General features: G+C 36.7%; 1 protein-coding gene across 1 annotated transcript in view; it reads right to left on the bottom strand.

The window, feature by feature from the left end:
* The window catches only part of lrp1bb (low density lipoprotein receptor-related protein 1Bb), a 407613-nt gene that overhangs the window by 208968 nt on the left and 178782 nt on the right, over positions 1-19863 (bottom strand). The window contains 3 exon segments of the mRNA XM_028435312.1: positions 150-407; positions 3217-3345; positions 4690-4809. Coding sequence (XP_028291113.1) covers positions 150-407; positions 3217-3345; positions 4690-4809 — 507 coding nt within the window.

Here is a 19863-nt window from a genome sequence, read left to right as displayed (position 1 = left end):
AAAAAGAAAGAGGGAAGGAACAAAGGCTTAGCTGGAACACAGAGGGAGATATGTACCGAACTGGTAAGTGCTTATATTTGTCTTCCTGATACAAACAGATGGTGAGACTCTATTTATTCCTCATAGATTGACAATAATCTTCAACCTACGTTGCAGATTTTGTTGTGTTTTCATCTCTTGTTCTCGTGTAAATCCACGTCGGTTCTTTGCTATGGCACAGTGAAGTTTCCCAGAGGAGTCTGTAGATAGGGCCCAGCAAACACTTTCCTGGTTATGCTGGAAATCCAAAGCTAGCGTCCCATTCACACTAAGAGACCTGAGGGGCTGGAGGCCTGTTCCATTTAGATGGGTGATGACTATGCGTTCTGGGCCTCCGATGAGAAGCACTGGGCGGATGTCGCCAGGATCTGGAGGGAGAGAGAAATCTATTATCAAGTAGTAGAAACACATTTCAGAAAAAGATTTTAGCCAAACAATAATGTCTGAAGGTTACAGATGAAGGATGAATACTTTTAGATGAAAACTAAATAAAAAGGTAAAGAAGAGATTTCCATCTCCCATTAAAAACCATACAGTAGGTCCAAATGTATGGACACACCCATTTAAAAAATCTTAATCTGAACCAAATTAAATTTGGTGGGGTAATTGAATCACCAACCTGACATATCTGTGTCAAATTTCATAAAGATCAGTCAATTACCAACCGAGAGAATATTTTTTGAATTTCCACCAACAATGAAAAATTGTGATTTTTCGATTTTTCAAACTAATCCAGAATCAGTTTATTGGTCTGGATCCGCTTCAAAATGTAAGTGAATCTGCCGTGGCTTAAGGTGTATCTTTACTTAAAATTTGGAGACACCCATTTTTTTAGAAAAAATCACAATGAAATACGCAATCTGGATCCAATCCCAATGAAACTTGGTGGAATAATAGAAAAACCAACCTGACAAAACAAAGAGATATTAATTTTTGCCAACAATGAAATATAAGGCATTTTCAATTTTCCAAACTGATCCAGAATCAGTATATTGATCTGGATCTGATCCAATCTTTCGTAGCATGAAGTCTATCTTTGGATAACATTTTGTCAAAATCCATTAAGATGTAATCCTGCTAACAAACAAAATAAATCATTGCTGGTGAAAACATTACCCCTGGTTGATAAAACGCAGGAATGATGTAGATTAAAGCAGAAGTATGAGTTTTTTCAAAATGAAACACACAAATATGTTACGTTAAATACTAAGTATTTAATGCATGCTACCATACTATATTGCTGTAGCTTGTACGGTGACCTTGCGTATACTGAAAGGTGCCTTTAAACACTATGTTGTATTATTATTAATATTATTGAAAAAAACCAAATATAATTTGTAAAACTTGAGTTTTTATTATTGATTATTTATCTATTTTGGCGGCCCAGTACCAGATGGTCGATGGAGCAGTACTGGTACTCAGCCCGGTGCTTGGGGACCCCTGGTCTACAATTACTTTCACACAACTTCCACCAAACAAAACAACTTTAATCACCCTCTCTTATTATTTAAAATGACTTTTAGTGAATGTCGGTATAAATAGTTAATTTACTAATTACAAACTAAATAGCAAAAGTTGTACTGAAAGCTTTTAAGATCAAACAATGAACGTCATCACTTTGGTGGCCCACTTGGTGCAGTCGTGCTATGAAAATTAATGGTGTTACACGTGTCCATTAAACATGATGCAAGTTAAATATTGTTTATCAGTGGGATGAAAGTATAAGTTTGCCTATAGTCACTCCCTGCATACAAAGAATAATTACTGGGGTGTATTTGACAAATTAAAACTAGATCAATATGTACATATTTATCTGCTGTCAGATGAGATGAGAGCGTTTTCTTCAATCTCATTCAGACCAAGTTAATGTGCTGTTCATACTCGGCTGGTCCTCAGCCTCTGGCCTCTGAGACACATTTATATTCATGAGCTTCAACAACTAACGCTAACCTTAAAGTTATCTTTGCACCATTATAGCTCAGTGGAGATTTAATATGAATGCGTATAAGCATCGGGTTCAGTTAGGATTATGGGTTATCTTGTTCAGTTCGTTCCTGGTAGGAAAGTAGTCATTGTGATTAAACAGGTTTGATTGATTTATTGAGAATCCGTGTATCATTCGTTTTTCATTATGTAACAAAAACATGAAAAATGAAAAAAACACTCATTATTTGATATTTGTTTCCAAAACCAAATTGAAAAAAAACGGACAACGTCTTGTTTTTCAAATTCAAGCTCTTTTGCTTCGGTACAGAAAACGAAACATGGAAAACGAACACCTTCATTCGTTTTCTCCATTAGCGTTACACATTCCGCGATATCTTTAGCTCGGCAACACTTGGGAGTCTCTGAATCCGCCTAAATGTCCGTGAGGAGGTTCTGTGCCCAACACTAGCTGAAGCCAAAAGGACACGTTTCGGATGCACAGTTGGAAGCAGCGATCTTGTCATGCCGAACTGCCGTTAGCATAGCCGTTAGCGTCGAATGAGAGTACACTTCCGGTCAATCGGTGGAGAAAACGAATAAAGGTGTTCGTTTTCCGTTTATTGTTTTCTGGACCGAAGCAAAAGAGCTTGAATTGGAAAAACAAGGCGTTTTCCATTTTTTCATTTTGGTTTTGGAAACAAATATCAAATAATGAGTGTTTTTTTCATTTTTCATGTTTTTGTTACATAATGAAAAACAAATGAACTAATGATACATGAGGGCTTTTCATGTTATTAAATGCTGACATTAACAGCTGTGATAAAACTCCCATCTCTGACTTACCCCATCAAAACTGAGTTTATTTAAGTGTCATATCTACTGTAACTAAGTTATTGTTGTACGTGAACTGATTTGTTGCCGTAGCATTAATCAGGGAAGAGCTCAGCAATGTTTTTCCTCAAAACACTTTCAGCTGCATTCACTTAGAGTTTCATGTTCATTAATTCTGTTATTATTCCTGCACAGAAAAACCTTCCCCCATCGCCCGTATGGATAACAAATGTGGTCACAACCAAACCACATTAATCTCTCCCCAACATCTCTTGTGAACACGGAGGTGATAGTAAGCGGAAATTTCCTTCTGGCTAAACAAAAAAAAAAAAACACGCTGTTTATTATTGGAACGTGGGCATACATGAAATGCAGATTGTGCTGTTTGTTCTCCTTTATGAGAGAGTGAGTGTCGCTCACCTTGCTTGGCTTTGCAAGATCTCCTGTCAGACTGGAGAATGAATCCGTCTGTGCAGCTGCATCTGTACGAGCCGTAGGTGTTGGTGCACATTTGGCTGCACGCCCCGTACGTGGCACATTCATCATGATCTTAGAAGATAGAAGAAAAAGAGGCATTTGTAACAAATTAGGTGAGCTCAAACATGGCCCAAATACATGGAGTAACACATAATGGGTCTCAGTACGGCTCTGGAGGCGTAAATTGTTTCTGAGCTTTATCTACGACTCACTGTGGCTGGTGTCACTTCTGCACTCATACCAATCGAATTCAAAATAGACTTTATTAACCCTCCTATTATCCTCAAATATCTCGAATACATTTTACCGACCAAGTTTTTGTGCCTTTTTTTTAATTGTTGAATACATAAATAACCACTTGACAACGAAACCTTGACCTGTTCTCTAGCGCCACCATTAGGACAAACTTTTAAATTAGAATTAATTGAATAATTCTAATTTAAAAGATTTAAAAGATTTGAGAAGATTTAGTGTCGCCAAATTTATTGAAAACATTATTTGACCACAAGAGTATGAACCCTATTGGTTGTGGTGATGATATGAACTTTCCTGCAGCGCCACCATCAGGTCAAACTTTCAGTTTTACCCCCAAGTTTTCACGGCATCCGTAAATGCCGAGTCATGCTGGGACCCTCTGCTGCAGATACGCGGCGCTTCTATTTTTAAGGAGCTGCGCTGCAGCAATTTGACAAAGATAAGCCTGTGCGTGACAGGACGTAGTGCATAGACAAAATACAGTATCTGGATTATTTTCAAAATAAAATACTCTGCGTTCAAGGCGGATCGTAATTCCATCCATTGACCATATTAGCCCTGACAGAGGAAAACACTGATCTTTCAAAACCAAGCACATATTCAGACTCAGGCAAATAAAACCTGTTCACTGACACCACATTTTTGACAAAAATTGTGCGTTTTGGCTCTTGCGGGTGCAATTCAGACCCTACCCAAAAATCTCCAGTGGAAATCCAGGGTTCGAGTTAGTTTATCTTGTAAATCTACTGAGTTCACACATGGGTCACACACAGATACAGTTCACACAGCTAAAACAGCAATGTGTGCAATATGTGCAATATTAAAGTCAACTACTTTTTTTTTTAAAATGATAAACATTGAATGGGGTCAAACTGACCCCAAGGATAATATGAGGGTTAAACATCTTCCACCAGCTTAATTATGCAGTTTGGTGACAAGTTGTAAGAAGAAATGTCGTAAACTGGCTCTTTGAAAACAGGGCCTGTGGCACATGAGCAGCATAACAAAAAGAGCCTGAGATAAATGTCTTCACTGTGTGTGTGTGTGTGTGTGTGTGCGTCGATTATAACGGTACCTCCTGCTTTCGTCGGTGAACTAAGTGTGAGTGGGGGAGTTGAGTCTGAGAACGTTTCATGGCAGGAGGCCGTTGGTGAATCTTACCTCTGCAGCTCGTGCCGTCGTCGCCGACCTCGAAGCCGTCAGCGCAGAAACAGAAGGTTCCGTTTCTTGTCATGATGCAGCCGTAGCGACACCGCAGCTCATGGCAGGCTGACAGCAGCTCTGCAGGGAACACAAACACAGACGGAGGATAGAAGAAGAAGAGGAAGAAGAAAAGTTCATGAATGCAGGTAAAAATTAACTAAATCACATTTATTTTTGTTCCTGTACAATCCAGGATGGTTATGGATTTATAACATTTATTTTAGCAAAGGTGTTTGATGAATGACATTGAGAAATGAAATTTACGACATTTTTTTTTTTTTTTATTCTATGAATTTTAACTTTGTTTAAAATTTTTCCCCTGGGGTTTTGACTTTATTTTGATGAAAACTTTATTTATTTAGGTTTCTGCACAATATTTTAAATTGACAGAAGAAAATATGACAGAGAAAAGAAGTGAGTGGGTGGGTGGGTGGTTTAAACATTAAAAGCTGAGTGAAACACGTGAGTTCTGAGTAGTGATTTGAAGGATGGGGGGATCGGTGCAGTTGCAGATGTGGCTTGGTAGGGATATGGACCAGTTTGAGCTTAAGTGGGCCACAGATTTTAGGTTGGAGAAAAGAAACTCAACATTAATGTGCAAGTACATGATATAGTATTTGAGTATATCAGTCCCTGCAGGATTTTCACTTAAATTTATGGAAAATTTGAGGAAAAATTGGACAACTGGAAACTGGAATATTGTGGATTTTAATTGAATTGTTCTGTTTGTAGGGGCTGAGATATCTACAACTGAATTGGTTGGTCACTTACAAAATGTTTCATGTTTTTTTCTATAATTTTCACTTTCTCAAGTCGGCCAAATTTGATGCTATAAAGCAGAGGTGTCAAACTAATTTTTATTCAGGGGCCAAATGCAGAGCAGATTGATCTCAAGTGGGCCACAGATTTTATGCGGGAAAACAAGTAATTTCAACATTAATATGCTCTAGTTTGCACTTCTATGTATACATAAAATACAAAATATGTAAAAAATCGACAATATTCAAGCAATAAGTGATAAATATCAGTCCCAACAGGATCTTCACTTTAAATTTCCTTGATTTTGTGACCATTTTTTTAACAGTTTAACATTAAAAATGACTGCGATCGTGTGATATAAGCACTGGGAAAACTGTGAACACCTGAAAATATTGTTGAATGATTCATGTTTCCTCTTTCTCCTGCGGGCCAAATTTGATGCTCCAAAGGGGCAGATTTGGCCCCCGGGCCTTGAGTTTGACATGTGTCCTTGCAGATTAAATGCAAAATGGTGATTCATAATAATTTTTATCATCTTAAGAAATATTTGAATTTACTTTCTGTGATTCACCTTTAGAAACAGCTTTCATTAAAAGAGAATGTGAAACAACTTTTACAAATAAAATGAGCTCTGAACCAGTTCATCAAACACAAAATGTGCAAAATGATGAACAATCGTGAACAAAAAATGTGTAATTATCATTTTTTTTTTAAGTAGGTCAAGGACAATAAAACTGAATGTAGAAGAAAGTGGAAGTTTATTTCCAATCTATGGCTGCCTTTGTATGTCTGTGTCCTTCAATAAAAACACTAAGTTCTGCCTGGAAGGTTCGATAAGCAGTTCATGACTCCCAATAAGTGCCTATTGGAGACTAACATACCTAATAATAACAGAAGTTTGTTATTAAAAGTGCATCTTTTTTATAAGGAGAGACCAGAGACTCAAAAATCCTCATATAAACACATGTACACACAGGTTTCCTTATTTATTACTCTCTATTAAGATCTCAAAGTGACTTTAATCATTTCTAAGATGAAAAAAATTAAAAAAAAAATGTCTGCCAGAATTTAAAACTCCACTGGAGTATGCGACGCATGCTGCAGTGGATATTAAGAAAAGCCAATGTCCCTTTTCTTCTTAATAGCTTCTGAGTGAGCGTATACACAGAAGTGCAGTGGTGAACTTTGTGTGTAGTTAGTTTTCATAAAACCCACAGGAAGAGGAGGAGGAGGAGGAGAAACGCACGGAAAATGACAGATTTTTCATTTCGGAGGAGACAATTTTAGAGGTGAGCAAGTGCAAGCAAACACTGAAGTATTAAAGTGGTGGATGCTCAGCAGCCTTTGGACCGCACGGACTCGACATGGCCCACTTATATATTTATCCTGGGTGTTTCATCGTGGAGAAATGAGGAATCAGTGCGGAGCAAAACACACGTCGAGTTTGAGGACCTGAAGGAAGACGAGGAAACTTAAGTTTTTCCTCAAAGCACTTCATAAAGGAGACTTCATTACATATAGACTTGTGTTAACCGCGTGACTAAAAACGACCACATCCATCCATCCTTCCATTTTCTGACCCGCTTGCTCCTTTAAAGGTGAGGTCTGCAACTCTTTGCTAAAGCTGTCACTATGTAAGGACAGCTTTACATCAAACTAGTAGTTTGTGTGAAAAAAACAGGCTCATTGAGCCCCGCCCCTTCCTGCTGCTGCAGCCTTTGGCAGATTGCCAGAATGCACCGCGACCGAGCAAAAAGAACCAATCAGAACCAGGACTGTGTTTGATGGACTGTCTGACAGCTGTTGCTCACAGGCCCCGCCCCTTTACTGGGGCTGGAGCGCCGTGTTTTTTTACAGTGTATGGTCTGGAGGAGTAGAAGATGGAATTGGTGACTTTTCTGCTTGAAAGGTAATTACTGCTGCATGATTTACATTATGTTTGATTTGTAGTTGTTACACTAGAACTCTGTGGTGCATGTGTTGTTTGTGTGTGCGCAGCAGCCTCTGCATGGGTGCTGTAAGTGACACTGTGTTGTTGCTGCTGATGCTGAGGTGTGTGCACATTGAGAGAGAGAGAGAAGCGCTGCAGTAATATGCTTTTAACAGAGCATGTTATATTACTGTGATGTTGCTGTCAGACTAACATTAGCTTGTTAGCTCCTCTGAGGGAGGGACTTTGGAAAGTTTGGAGGCAGGGCAAGACAGCAGCAGGGAGGGAGGGGGAGAGAGAGATCCGAGAGTTACGGACTGCACCTTTAAAGGGAATGACTACATGTTTCCTATAAATATGTGACACAACATCAGTTATTGTCGCGCTTTTTCTCACAACATAACATGTAAAAAGATTAGACAAGGTTTTGCACAAACAATGCATTTCTCATATTCGCTTCATGGACATTCCAACATCTTCATGTATTTTTACATAAAGAACATGTAAAAATATGCAAAAAAAAAAAAATACTTTCAAAAAGTGTGGATAACTCATCTCATTTTAAATGTAATAGCTACCAACAAAGCATCAGTACATTCTACAGTTACACTCAATGTTACATTCAAACTTTCTACCATTCCACTTCAGAATTTACACATTTCCGCCTACTTTCTGTGTCAGATTCTGTTTATAATCAGAACCAGAACAGTTTTATTGCCTAGTAGCATTTTGTACTTTTTTTTTTTTTTTTTAAATTGGACTTGTAGTAACAAGACCTGGCGAATACAAACTTACCAATTTGAAAAAATAGGCAAAAATGTTAACCTGTATCTGGATTTGTTGACAAGTTTGTTCTTTTTAATAATTAAATTTAAAGTAATAATGCAGGAAATCAGAAGACTGACCTTGACCTTAAAATGACCTTGAGTGAAGGTCAACATCACACATTGAGAGGAAATGTTGTTCAATGGTACCAGTCTGAGCACTGGATCTCAATTTGTGGCAAAGTTACATGGAAAAAAGTTTTATTTTATTTATTTATTTATTTTTTGTTTTATTTGTGTCTTCATGAACTTTGACCTCTACCAATCTTTTTACTGGTAGGTCATACAGCTTCAGTCCAATTAAATAAAATACTCTGCTTGAGATGAGATTTTCATAAATATAATCATCAATAAATAGTCATAGAGATGTGGAAAAATTTTGTTTTTTGACACTTGACCTTGACATTTTGGCTCCAAAAAAGGTTGACTGTACATCCTTGATATTGCCCCTATGAGATGACACATCATTAGTGCTGTATTATTAGCCGAGGAGGAGTTCCACAACAATGGAGATGAGGAAGAAAAATAACAAGAATTCCTACGATAACGATGTTTTTGGCCACAATCTTACCAGGTTTAACCTGCTTTCCCAAATCAAATGTCATTACTGGCTTTTAAACTTCAGGAAATCGTGCCAAATATGCTTCCTTTTTTTATTTAATTAATGATTGATTATTTGTTTAATTAATTTCCTTTTTCTTCACTGTGTTTGCACCTGCTGAGACTACGCAAGACTTTGAGAATATTGTACCAATATACAAAATATGTCAGTGAGAGTTTAGTCCGTGTCATATACTGTAGATATTTCCATTGCATGAAGTAAAGTCTGCAATATTACATCATTTGTTTGTGCAAGAATTGCAATTTCAGCCTCTTTTACCATGCGAACACGGTGAAACGCATGATAATATTGCCAATTATGTTTTTTTACGTATATTTTCCACGATCAAAGAACATCAGAGCCGTAGTAATAATTCTATCTGATGTATGGACAATGGCAGGGTTGGTTCCAGCCTTTATTTACCCAATATAGGAATTAAATCAGCATTTAATGACGACATGCTTTATTTAATAAGCAAAGCAATGCCTGACCAACCCCGTACTGTGACTATAGCTGTATTTAATGCTGCATGGGAACGAGGTTTTTAAGAAGCCACTCATGTCTGACTGTGAGACAGACGGTCTGATGCGTGGGGGTTTTTATCAGCAACAGCAGGTCACAGAGGTTAGTAAAGGTCCCACTAGTGTCAGAGTCTCCATATTAGCACCCACCCATCATTTATAATAAGGAAGTTTTCACTCATTTCTGCTAAAGTCAAGATGTGTGACCCTTTCTGCTCACATAATGTTCTTATACAAGTTGTTTTGCTTCAGCTAATAGCTTATCCAGGAACAGCACCACAACAATACTGCATTTTATTTCCTCTGTCAGAAGGTTACCACTGTCTGCAGAGTAGTAATTACATTAGGAAAAAACATATATCCGTTTGTATGTTTCCTGAAACTTGCCATCTAATATTTCCAGCAAGTTCATTTTGTCTCCTTTCATTTTGAATAATATGTTGAGGTTTCATTTATTCAGACAACTTTATTCAGGAAATTGACTTTGATCTCCTGATGTCTTCCTCAGAGGCGTTTGCTGGTCAAACACCTGGTTTCAAACAGAAAATAATGGGCATGACAAATGCTGAATGTGGTTAATATGACAAAATTAAGCATGAAATATGGTGAAAAGAGGTTAAAAGTGACAATAACGGGTCAAAATATGCAACATTAGCTGGAAAAAGTGGTAGAATGTGCTGAAAATGTCTTGAAAGTGCAAGAAAATGTGCAGAAAAGACATGAAATTTCATGGACACGTGGCATAAATGGGAGTAATGTAGAAAAAATGCATTAAAAGGAGCAAAAATATGGCAGGAAAAGGTGATGAAAATAGGTTAAGATATGGCGAGTTTGTTAAAAATATGCAAAAATGGGCTCAAATTGTTAAAAAAATATATTCTTAGTAGGTGCTGAGTCGCGAGACACTGGGATGAGGTCACCTGATGCCTTCAAAAAACTGACATTTAAATGTTGGAAATGTTTACATCTAGAAGACCTTACTTACCATTAGATCAATCATATTAAATCATTTTCCCAATGTAAAACATAAGAAAAAAATATAAACTAGCAATAAGTCACACAGAAGTATTTTGATGTTTGGGTTCAAATGTCTTCAGTTTATTTAAAGTATAGAAGCAATGGCAGGAATTGAACTTATGTTATGGTACAGTAAATCCTCTTTTTAAGTGTGTTTTAGTCATGAATGTGACAGAAAGAGAAATAAAATAAAGTTAACTGCATGATGTGTTAAAACACACAGACGTGAAAATGTGGTTTAAATCTCCACTTCCACAGATTTTTCCATGTATTTGCAGGTAAGTGCACACTTAATAGAAACACCAGACCCAGGAGAGCGTGGTCTTCCAAAGCAGCTCAATGCTTTTTCTCACTAATTAGCTAATTACAGAACCTCCAGCTCAGGAGGCAGCAGGGTACTCACATAATGCATAATTAAGCCTACTTACTTACTTACTCATACCAGGCTGTTTTATTAATTTATTTTTTATTTTTTATTAGAAAAACAACAACAAAAAAAACCCTTTAAACCATCACTGGTCTTTAAAGGGAAACTCAAGACACATGAACTTAATATGAAAAGCATTTTGAACTCACGCTTGTGGAGGTCGACATGTTAGCAAACTGTGAGGCAGTGATTCTCCCAACAAAGAACTAAAACATCAGAATAAAATACTATCTCAACATTGAGATACTGTTTATAAAACTAGAAATATGAAAGGGTGAATGCTGATTGGCTGATATCCAGTGTTGGGCTGTAACGCGTTACTTGTAACGCCCCAACGTCACTTTTGACAGTAACTAGTACTGTATATATATATATATATATATATATATATATATATATATATATATATATTCTAAAGAAATAACGCCATTACAGTTACAATATGGTGCGTTTGTCCATTACTTTGCTAGCTGCAATGTACTTCCTGTTTACAGTGGCGCTACATATTTTTGTGGGATGCCGTGCCAAACGCGGTAAAACAGTAGAAGAAGAAACATTGTCAGCGTGTTTCTGTTTACATCACGTGCGCCAATCACGGCGGGTCAATGCGAGAGCAGGACGAACTTCTCAGAGTGGAAATACGCGCATTATTTTTGTCTCCAAAAGATGCATCAGTGAAGCTAAGCTAACGCTGCGACTGAATTTTAACGGACTGTGACTATTATCCAGGGACAGGTCAGCCAAAGTATTGCATGGTATGTTGTTGTAAATAAGAAGCCAGTCGCTGCTGCTGAGTCATTGCTAACAGCAGCCCATTAGCCTGATATGTTTAGCATTGTGTAGCTGAGAAAAATGCTGTAAACTTGTTTTTCCACATTTATTTTTATAAGCATTTTCAACAGCAGAATGTGCACCTGGAATATGCACAGCTTACTTTACATTACTGTGCTAAGGTTGAAAAATTACTGTTTTTATTTTGGAGCAGCTGTTTTGTGCTTTATATGCACATCATTTATGGTTGTTTTATAGCAGTTGATCAACAGTGGATTATTATATTATTACAGCACTAATATGAAGCTGTATGGACACAAATGACCCAAAATAAATAATACATTCTTTAATTCTAAGTAACTCAAAAGTTACTTTTTCCAGTAACACATTACTTTTTGGTGTAAGTAATCAAAATAGTAACTGAGTTACTTTGTGAATGAAGTAACTAGTAACGGTAACTAGTTACTTTTTTTCACTAACTAGCACAACACTGCTGAAATCTCATACACATTAAAGTGTATGCACACCTACGCCACACCTGGATGTGCACCTAACAAACATAAATACATCAGTCACACGTAGACGCAGGTGTAGCGTGTGAGTGAAGCTATAGTGATCAGGTGACCTTCACTACGTAGCATCGTCTACTAGGGATGTAACGATTAATCGTAAGGCAGTTAAAAATCTATTCATAGGTATCACAATTCACATCGATACTGTGAAAATTGAAACTCGGTATTTTTTTTTATCCATCTATCCAGAAGTGTTGGCGGCGGGCGGAATCTGCTAATACTTTCTTTCTGGCCGCCTTCTACTTTTAGACATGTTCATAAATGATTCCTTACCCCTTTAGCACCAAAAGATATCTGTAATATTACGTGAATATCTGTAAAAGTCCCGTTTTTCTATTAGCTCTGTCTGCTAGCATAGCATCTCTTCTTCACTGCAAGAATATCTGCATGCCGATCGACCACTTGGTTACCAGCGGCCTCTGTTGGTCCAAACAAATATCTGACATAAACACAGTGAAATGACTGTTTTTTTTTTTTTTTTTAAGTCCAATTGTTAAGGCACAAAATACATTTTCAGTTGCACTCTTAAAAAGAACTATTATGCAGTTTTGCATTGTTTACTATAGAACCAGAATTTTAATTGATAGGCTTCTTCATTTGTATTATTCCTTTATTTATTTCATTCAAGATATATTTTTAGTTAAATTGCATTGTTTTGAATAGTTTATCAAGGGATTCTTTTGACGATGAAAAATAAAAGTTTATAGTTTATAGTTTTTTTCCCCAAAAAAATAAAGGAATATTTTTCAGTCATCATTTGTCTCCAGTCCCATTTTGTAAAATAAATCGTGAGAGAATCATATCGTGAACCCAGTATCGTGAATCGAATCGTATCGGGAGTTGAGTGAATCGTTACATGTAAACACACACAAAGTATTACACACTTAGTGTATAACGGATCACCATTTAGTCCGGTTACCATAAAGTAGTAGTGACTGTAGTGTTACGCTCTGAGTCAGATCATTGCTGTGATTGGACAGGATACAACACTCACACACACTTACTGGCGTGCACGCGTGTACACGCCTGCACGCGTAAGTGCCTAATATTTTTTTTTTACACTTAGTGATTGATAGTGAAGGTCACCTGATCGCTATAGCTTCACTCACGCCACACCTGCCACTACACCTAACTATGTAAATTAGCTAAGTTTAGTGAAAGTTAGGCAGGCAGGTACACGTGGATGGACTGGTGTACAAGAATTTAGAAGGATTCATCCCCCATAGTGTGTGTGTGTGTGTGTGTGTGCGTGTGTGTGTAACCTGACAATATTCATTCATCAACAAAGAAAGAAAATATCTGACTAAAGATAATGAAGAGATTTTCATCATCCATCATTAAAATAGTGTTTTTCAGGAACAGGAAGCACCATGTTTTCAGTAATCGAGCCTACATTTGACTTTTATTTTCAATCCAAACAGTCTGGAGAAAATAACTTAGATAGATTTTGATGTGGGAATACTCTGCAGTAATTTATTCGGATTACACACAATTAAATCGAACAATTTGTGAGAAAATGATTGTTTGCCTTTCTTTAAAAGTGGTGCAAAACAAATGAAAAAAAAAAAAAGCTGCACAAACACATCAAATATGCAAATGAGAACAACAATTACGTACGTCACCAGAAAGCTTCAGTAAAAAAAGTGTGATACATGCTTGGGTGGATACATTGTCACTCGTTGCTACGAGACAGACAGCAATGGGTTGCCGGGTAGCAGATAGCGAATGCTCGACATTTGAATGGGCTGCTTTCACTAGACATTCTCACTCTGAATGCAATGTATCAATTATATCAAAAATGAAAACAATGGCTTCTAATTAATCTGCTTCAAGACGGCGTGTCCTTTTATTGACGGTTCTCTGGTGATGTCATGGTACCAGTGAAAGAGCTCCTTTGTGGGGGGAAAGAATACCGACTTCTGGCTCCTTCAAATGCTCTGAAAAATCCATTTATTTTGTGGAAAAGTATTTGTCAGTTACATCAATAAACTGACAAAGAGGATTCAAGCCTTGGTTTTCCTACTACAGAGTCTAACCAGAGAAAAGTAACATTAAAGAGTCATTCCATGGTATTTCAACTAATGGCCCACGTACGTCAGTCCAATTTTTCTCTGATTATTCAATAGGCACGTTGTCATTTTTTAGTTGCTTTGGATGAATAGTTTTTGAGATATGACGAATTTAGTGACGTGGGTATGTGTCGATTTTTGTGCGTCCTTATATTTCTTCCATTTTCATCTTCCAATATCTTCCAACATCACATTTTACTAAGCAGTTAGTTTATGCTTAGTAATTCCCTTAATTAACATTAGTTAAGGTATTAATAAACATTAAGAGTAATACCAGTTCATGTATTAATAAGCAGTTAATTATATTTAGTAAAACAAGCATTATTAAGCATGAATAAATGTTATATAATGTAATCAGCTATCCTTATGGATGCATTGCTTATTACTATAATCCTTCATAATTATTTACTTACAGTGTTTATATGGACTGTGTATGTCAATGTCTTCATCAGGTCAAATAAACCCAACAAAGGCTCGTGTCCTTCACTTTAAAACCTCATTCATACAAACTCAACACATCGTTTAAAAAAAAAAACGTCATTTCAAGATTTAATTCAGAATATTACATTTTTATTTAGTAAGTAAGGGGTCATTCAATGCATTTCGTTTTAGAAAATTACACATTTTTACCAATTTTTCCGTAATTACCCAATAAGCACATTGTAATTTTGATTGATTGGATGAATACTTTTTGAGATATGGCCAATTTAGTGACAGGGGTATGTGTCGATTTTCATGAATCCTTACTTTTCTTCCATTTTCAGCTTCACATATGAAACGGAAATGTGATATAGTAATACAGCTCCACATACTCTCTCAGAATATACACAAATATATGTTATACATTCTATCTGGTGGACATGCCAGCTCCTCAAATTTGTAAAAAAAAAAAAGTTTGGGCCTTCAGTAAACTACTTAGCATATGTCTCAGGTCCCTGTAATTTGATCAGCTTTGAGTTATGAACATAGACTGTTCACATCACTAATAATTAGTCACATATATGCATTGGTTCTTGGGTGACACGCTCTCGAAATCCCAAAAAAAAAAAAAAAATATATATATATATTTTTAGTACTTTCATTGGCCCATAACCGCATGTAGGAATGTAAGAAAACTAAATCTGATTTTTTTTTTTTTTTTTTTTTTTGTTTATATTATAAAGGTTACTCTCTCTTGGGATATAAAACAATATGTCTAAATACAACTTCAAATTTTTATTTTGGACCTCAAATTTGGGTTATTTCACCACTTGCGAATATTGAAAATCCTTTTCATGAGGCTTTATAGTTTGTCTCTGTGTCTTATAATCATTTATTATTAGTTTTTATTAGTAACATAAAAATATATACTGTATAATAACCATTGCATTCTGCATTTTCTCCTTTTTCTTGGGTAGTCATGAACCATTAATCGATTTTTATTATGATGTTAAAAACCATTTGCAGCAATAACAGCCTCAACTCTCCTGAAAAAGCTTCCGTTCGTTCTTCTCAAAGTTCCCTGGATGGCAGTGTCAGCTCTAATTCATCCCAAGGCTGAGTCACTGTTTGAGGTCAGGACTCCAGTTCCCCCTCACGAACCCTTTCCCATTAAGCTCTCACTGTTTTTGAGCTACTATGAAGGTCAAATAGAGTTCAGAGGTTGCTCCGTCATTTCACGCAGAGCACGACTTCATGGCTGAGCTGCTGTCGTTCCCAGTCGCTTCCACTTAACACCACCAACTATGATAATAATATTTACTTGTGAAAACAAAGCCACGACAGGTGAAATCCTATCATATTCTCATCATTTTTATAGTTTTTAATGATAATGTCCCGATTGGATTGACTGGATTGAATCAAAGCCAATTGTCAGAGAAAGTTATGCCCCGCCCCTTCCAATCTTTTCTTTTTCTTTTTTTTATACTCCAAAAACATACAAAACTACAACAAAAATGGACAAATATTACAAAATCCCTTCGAAAAATATACAAAATTACAGAAAATGACAACAAAAGTATACAAAAAGACAAGAAAAGTGTGAAAATTGACTCCACAAACCCACAGTACTAACAAACAAGCAAAACAACCACAGAAATACACAAAAAATACTCCCCAAAAATGCAAAAAGGACGACAGAAATGCACAAAATGCTTCAAAATGAGCAAGACAGCAACAAACATACACAGAATTACAGAAAAACACACAAAATTACTATATAAACTGTTCTTTCCTGTATTAATGCTCAGATCGCTCATTATTTGAATGCTGACATGAATGTTGATCATGTGGCCTTCTGATCAAACACACGTTTTTTTTCGGTCCCGCTGTGATAAAAGTTGCCTACCTCTGATGTAGTGCTTTCACATTAGATGGTATCAAAAGATTGAGTATGCAAGAAATACCCGGATCTATACTATATGGCAACATGTTTTTAGTATGCACGGTGGGCACGCGTCATACTCAACTGCCCCATGATGCATTGCAAAAGGAATGTAAAATCATCCTAGGACGGCTTCAAACTCGCATAAACAGGACTGAATCATAACATAACTTAACCACTAGAGTGAACATGGGCTCGTCTGTAAATGTTTGCATTTACAGACCTTGGACTTGCTGTTAGTTTATCAATAAACAGGAAGAGATTCATCACCTTTATAATAAGTGCTGACTCAGCCACTGGGAGTGAGGCCCAAGGCCGAGTCAGGCTGACTTGATAATAATGTATCATGTTTTTCTGCAGTCAGTGTCTTCTCCTCGTTCTTCTCTCTCTGCTCTGTTTCAGGTGTCGTGAAGCTGATGATGGCAGTTCCTGATCTGTGGTTCACGTCTCAACTAGTCTGAGACACTCTGATGTTCTATCTCTCTATCCTGTTCTGTTGGTCCTTCTGTCCACTAACCCCAACCAGTCCACGCAGATGGCTGCCACCTCTGAACCTGGTTCTAACGGAGATTTATTCATCTTAAAAGGAAGTTGTTTCTTCCCACTGTCACTAAATACTTGTTCATGTGGATCTTGTTGGGTTTTTTCTTTTTTCTTATGAATTTTATATTTTGATAAGCACATTGAGATGACTTTGTTGTAAATTGTGCTATACAAATAAAGTTGAATTGAATTGAAACTAAAAGTCAAACATCCCATTTTCAAAACAATGGCATCTCTTCTCGTCTTCCATTAGTTTTTTTAACACTTTGGTAAATAAGGTTCTTGTTTTGAAGTTAATCAAAAGTTTTGTCAGTAGCACAATGGCAGGTATCGAAAATGTTGGAATGAAATGCTTTTTCAGAACTTTCAAAGGTGGAGAATCAACAGAGATAATTAGCCTCAGTGTGCCATCAGGTTTTTGTCATTGTAGGTTCATAGTACACAGTAGAGAGTATATACTCATTGGGTTTGCAGTGTAAAGTACGGAGAGTGACACTTCAAACACAGCCTAGGTGAAAATATTTTAAAGTGTGTACGTGATGTAAAGATACAACCACATAAATCCACTGGAAAGCTGGTTTTCAATAATAAAAAATACATTTGTTATATCTGCATACGAGGGGAACAAAAAACAGAACAGAAGAAACTGGCATCTGCAGACACTCAAAATCTACAAATCAGATCGGGAGCTGAAAATAGTGATAGAGACAATAAATAATAATGTCATGTTATAATGCTCTTTTTCAAACTTTATTCAACTGTTGGCCAATGTAGTAAAAAAAATACATATTGAGCAACATTTCTTTTCTAACAAACAAGTCAAACCAAAAGTGCAAAACAGAAAAATAGTCCAACTAATTTAAAGTTTGAATTTGGTTTACTTTTTTTAAGCTGTACATAAATAAAACATGACACAAAAATGTTGAAGTGCAGACCCCCATGTGACCAGTGCATTACTATTCATTGCACGCTACGCTAACTCGCATGTTTCCCTGTTGTGAACCAGTATGCAGAAGAAGATAATCCTTCTATCTGCTCAAAGACGCAGGATGATCGCTATCCTTCTTAGCAAACACACACTGCTGCTGGGATTGTGTATTTGGCTACTGAGCCTCCGAGATACTTCTCATACATCTCTATTTGTCTATGTGCTGCCTATTTAAAAAATGAGTCACTCAGAGTCAAAGGTAAAACCAACATAGTAATGCTTCAAGGATTTTTATCAAATGCAACGTTCTTAGGGTCTATAATTTGCATAATCCAGCATTTTTCACATGAATATACTCAAAGAACCCTTAATATTACTCTGGAACAACAAACATGGTGTAAAACCACATTGACTCTTAAATCAGAACAAAGGTAGTAGGAGACACTGGCACATAGCGTATAATAAAGTTATAAAACATTTAAACTGAGAAAATGTCCCTTTAATTTAATTAATGCCATGCAAACACAAATATAGTTTATTATTACTGTATGTTTAAAGGTCAAAGAATCATCTGTAGGTATGATGATTTAATTTTCACTGCAGCAACTAATAAAACGACTAAGTAATGAGTATTATTTATCAATAAATCAAGGAACGTCTGTCTGTCTGTCTGTCTGTCTGTGTGTGTGTGTGTGTGTGTGTGTGGTGTGTGTGTGTGTGTGTGTGTGTGTGTGTGTGTGTGTGTGTGTGTGTGTGTGTGTGTGTGTGTGTGTGTGTGTGTGTGTGTGTGTGTGTGTGTGTGTGTGTGTGTGTGTGTGTGAGTGCGTGGGTGGAGTGCATATCTCCCTGACACAGTGTCTGAGCAACCTGAAACTTTTATAACAGCTTGCACATAGCCTGAGTGTGTGCATCCATTATTTTGGACTTATTCGTTGTTGCAGAATGTTTATTTTGATCTCATCTTGAAAGCGGGTTAAACCAGACATGAGAGGGGGGAGGGGCAATAACCGGGCAATAAATGTTTCATGTTCTTTCATTCATTTTCACCCTCTCGAGCAGGCCAAATGTGATGCTCCAAACAGCCGGATTTGGCCCCCAGTACTTGAGTTTGACACGTGGTCTCGATCAGTGATTCTCAACTGGTGGGTCGCGGACCTGTACTGGGTGGGTCGTGGACAGCTGGTCAAAAATGGATAAATACTTAATTTCTCTCATGGTGGACTTTTATTTTGACAGGCATGCTGTGAAATGCAAGTTGCACAGAAAAATATATAGATTTATGTCTTTAAAAAGGTTACATATGTGTGTTTTTAACAGCTATTTTTCAAAAACAAAATTGGGTTGCGATTTAATGACCGTGGCAAAATGTGGGTCCCAGTGTGAGACCAGTTGAGAACCCCTGGTCTAGATTATCCCCGAAATCTAATCACTTATTCCCATTGCGGATATTCCTGAAAGTTTCATCCAAATCTGTCTATTGTTAGACTGTCCAAAGACAATCAAACAAATAAACACCAGCAAAAACCACAAAAAAACTATAATCTTTCTTATTATAAATCACTTACTTTATATTTCACATAAATGAAAACATTTCCAGAAAGTTGAGACGTGTTTGCTCTAAGTATCCATGATAAACAACTACAACTTATCATTAATGCAGGACAAATAGCATAAAGGGGCATTCCAATAAGCCCTGTGGACTGGATTTGACCATATCTAAACATCTTATCATCTTATCTATATATATATATCCACAGAACCCTTCCTATCTTTTCTAAACACCAGATACAAGTTAAGTTGTGACAGTC

This window comes from Gouania willdenowi, chromosome 21, assembly GCF_900634775.1.
Source record: "Gouania willdenowi chromosome 21, fGouWil2.1, whole genome shotgun sequence".
Classification (NCBI taxonomy): domain Eukaryota; kingdom Metazoa; phylum Chordata; class Actinopteri; order Blenniiformes; family Gobiesocidae; genus Gouania; species Gouania willdenowi.
Note: the sequence above shows the minus strand (reverse complement) of the source record. Positions and strands in the feature narration are given on the sequence as shown.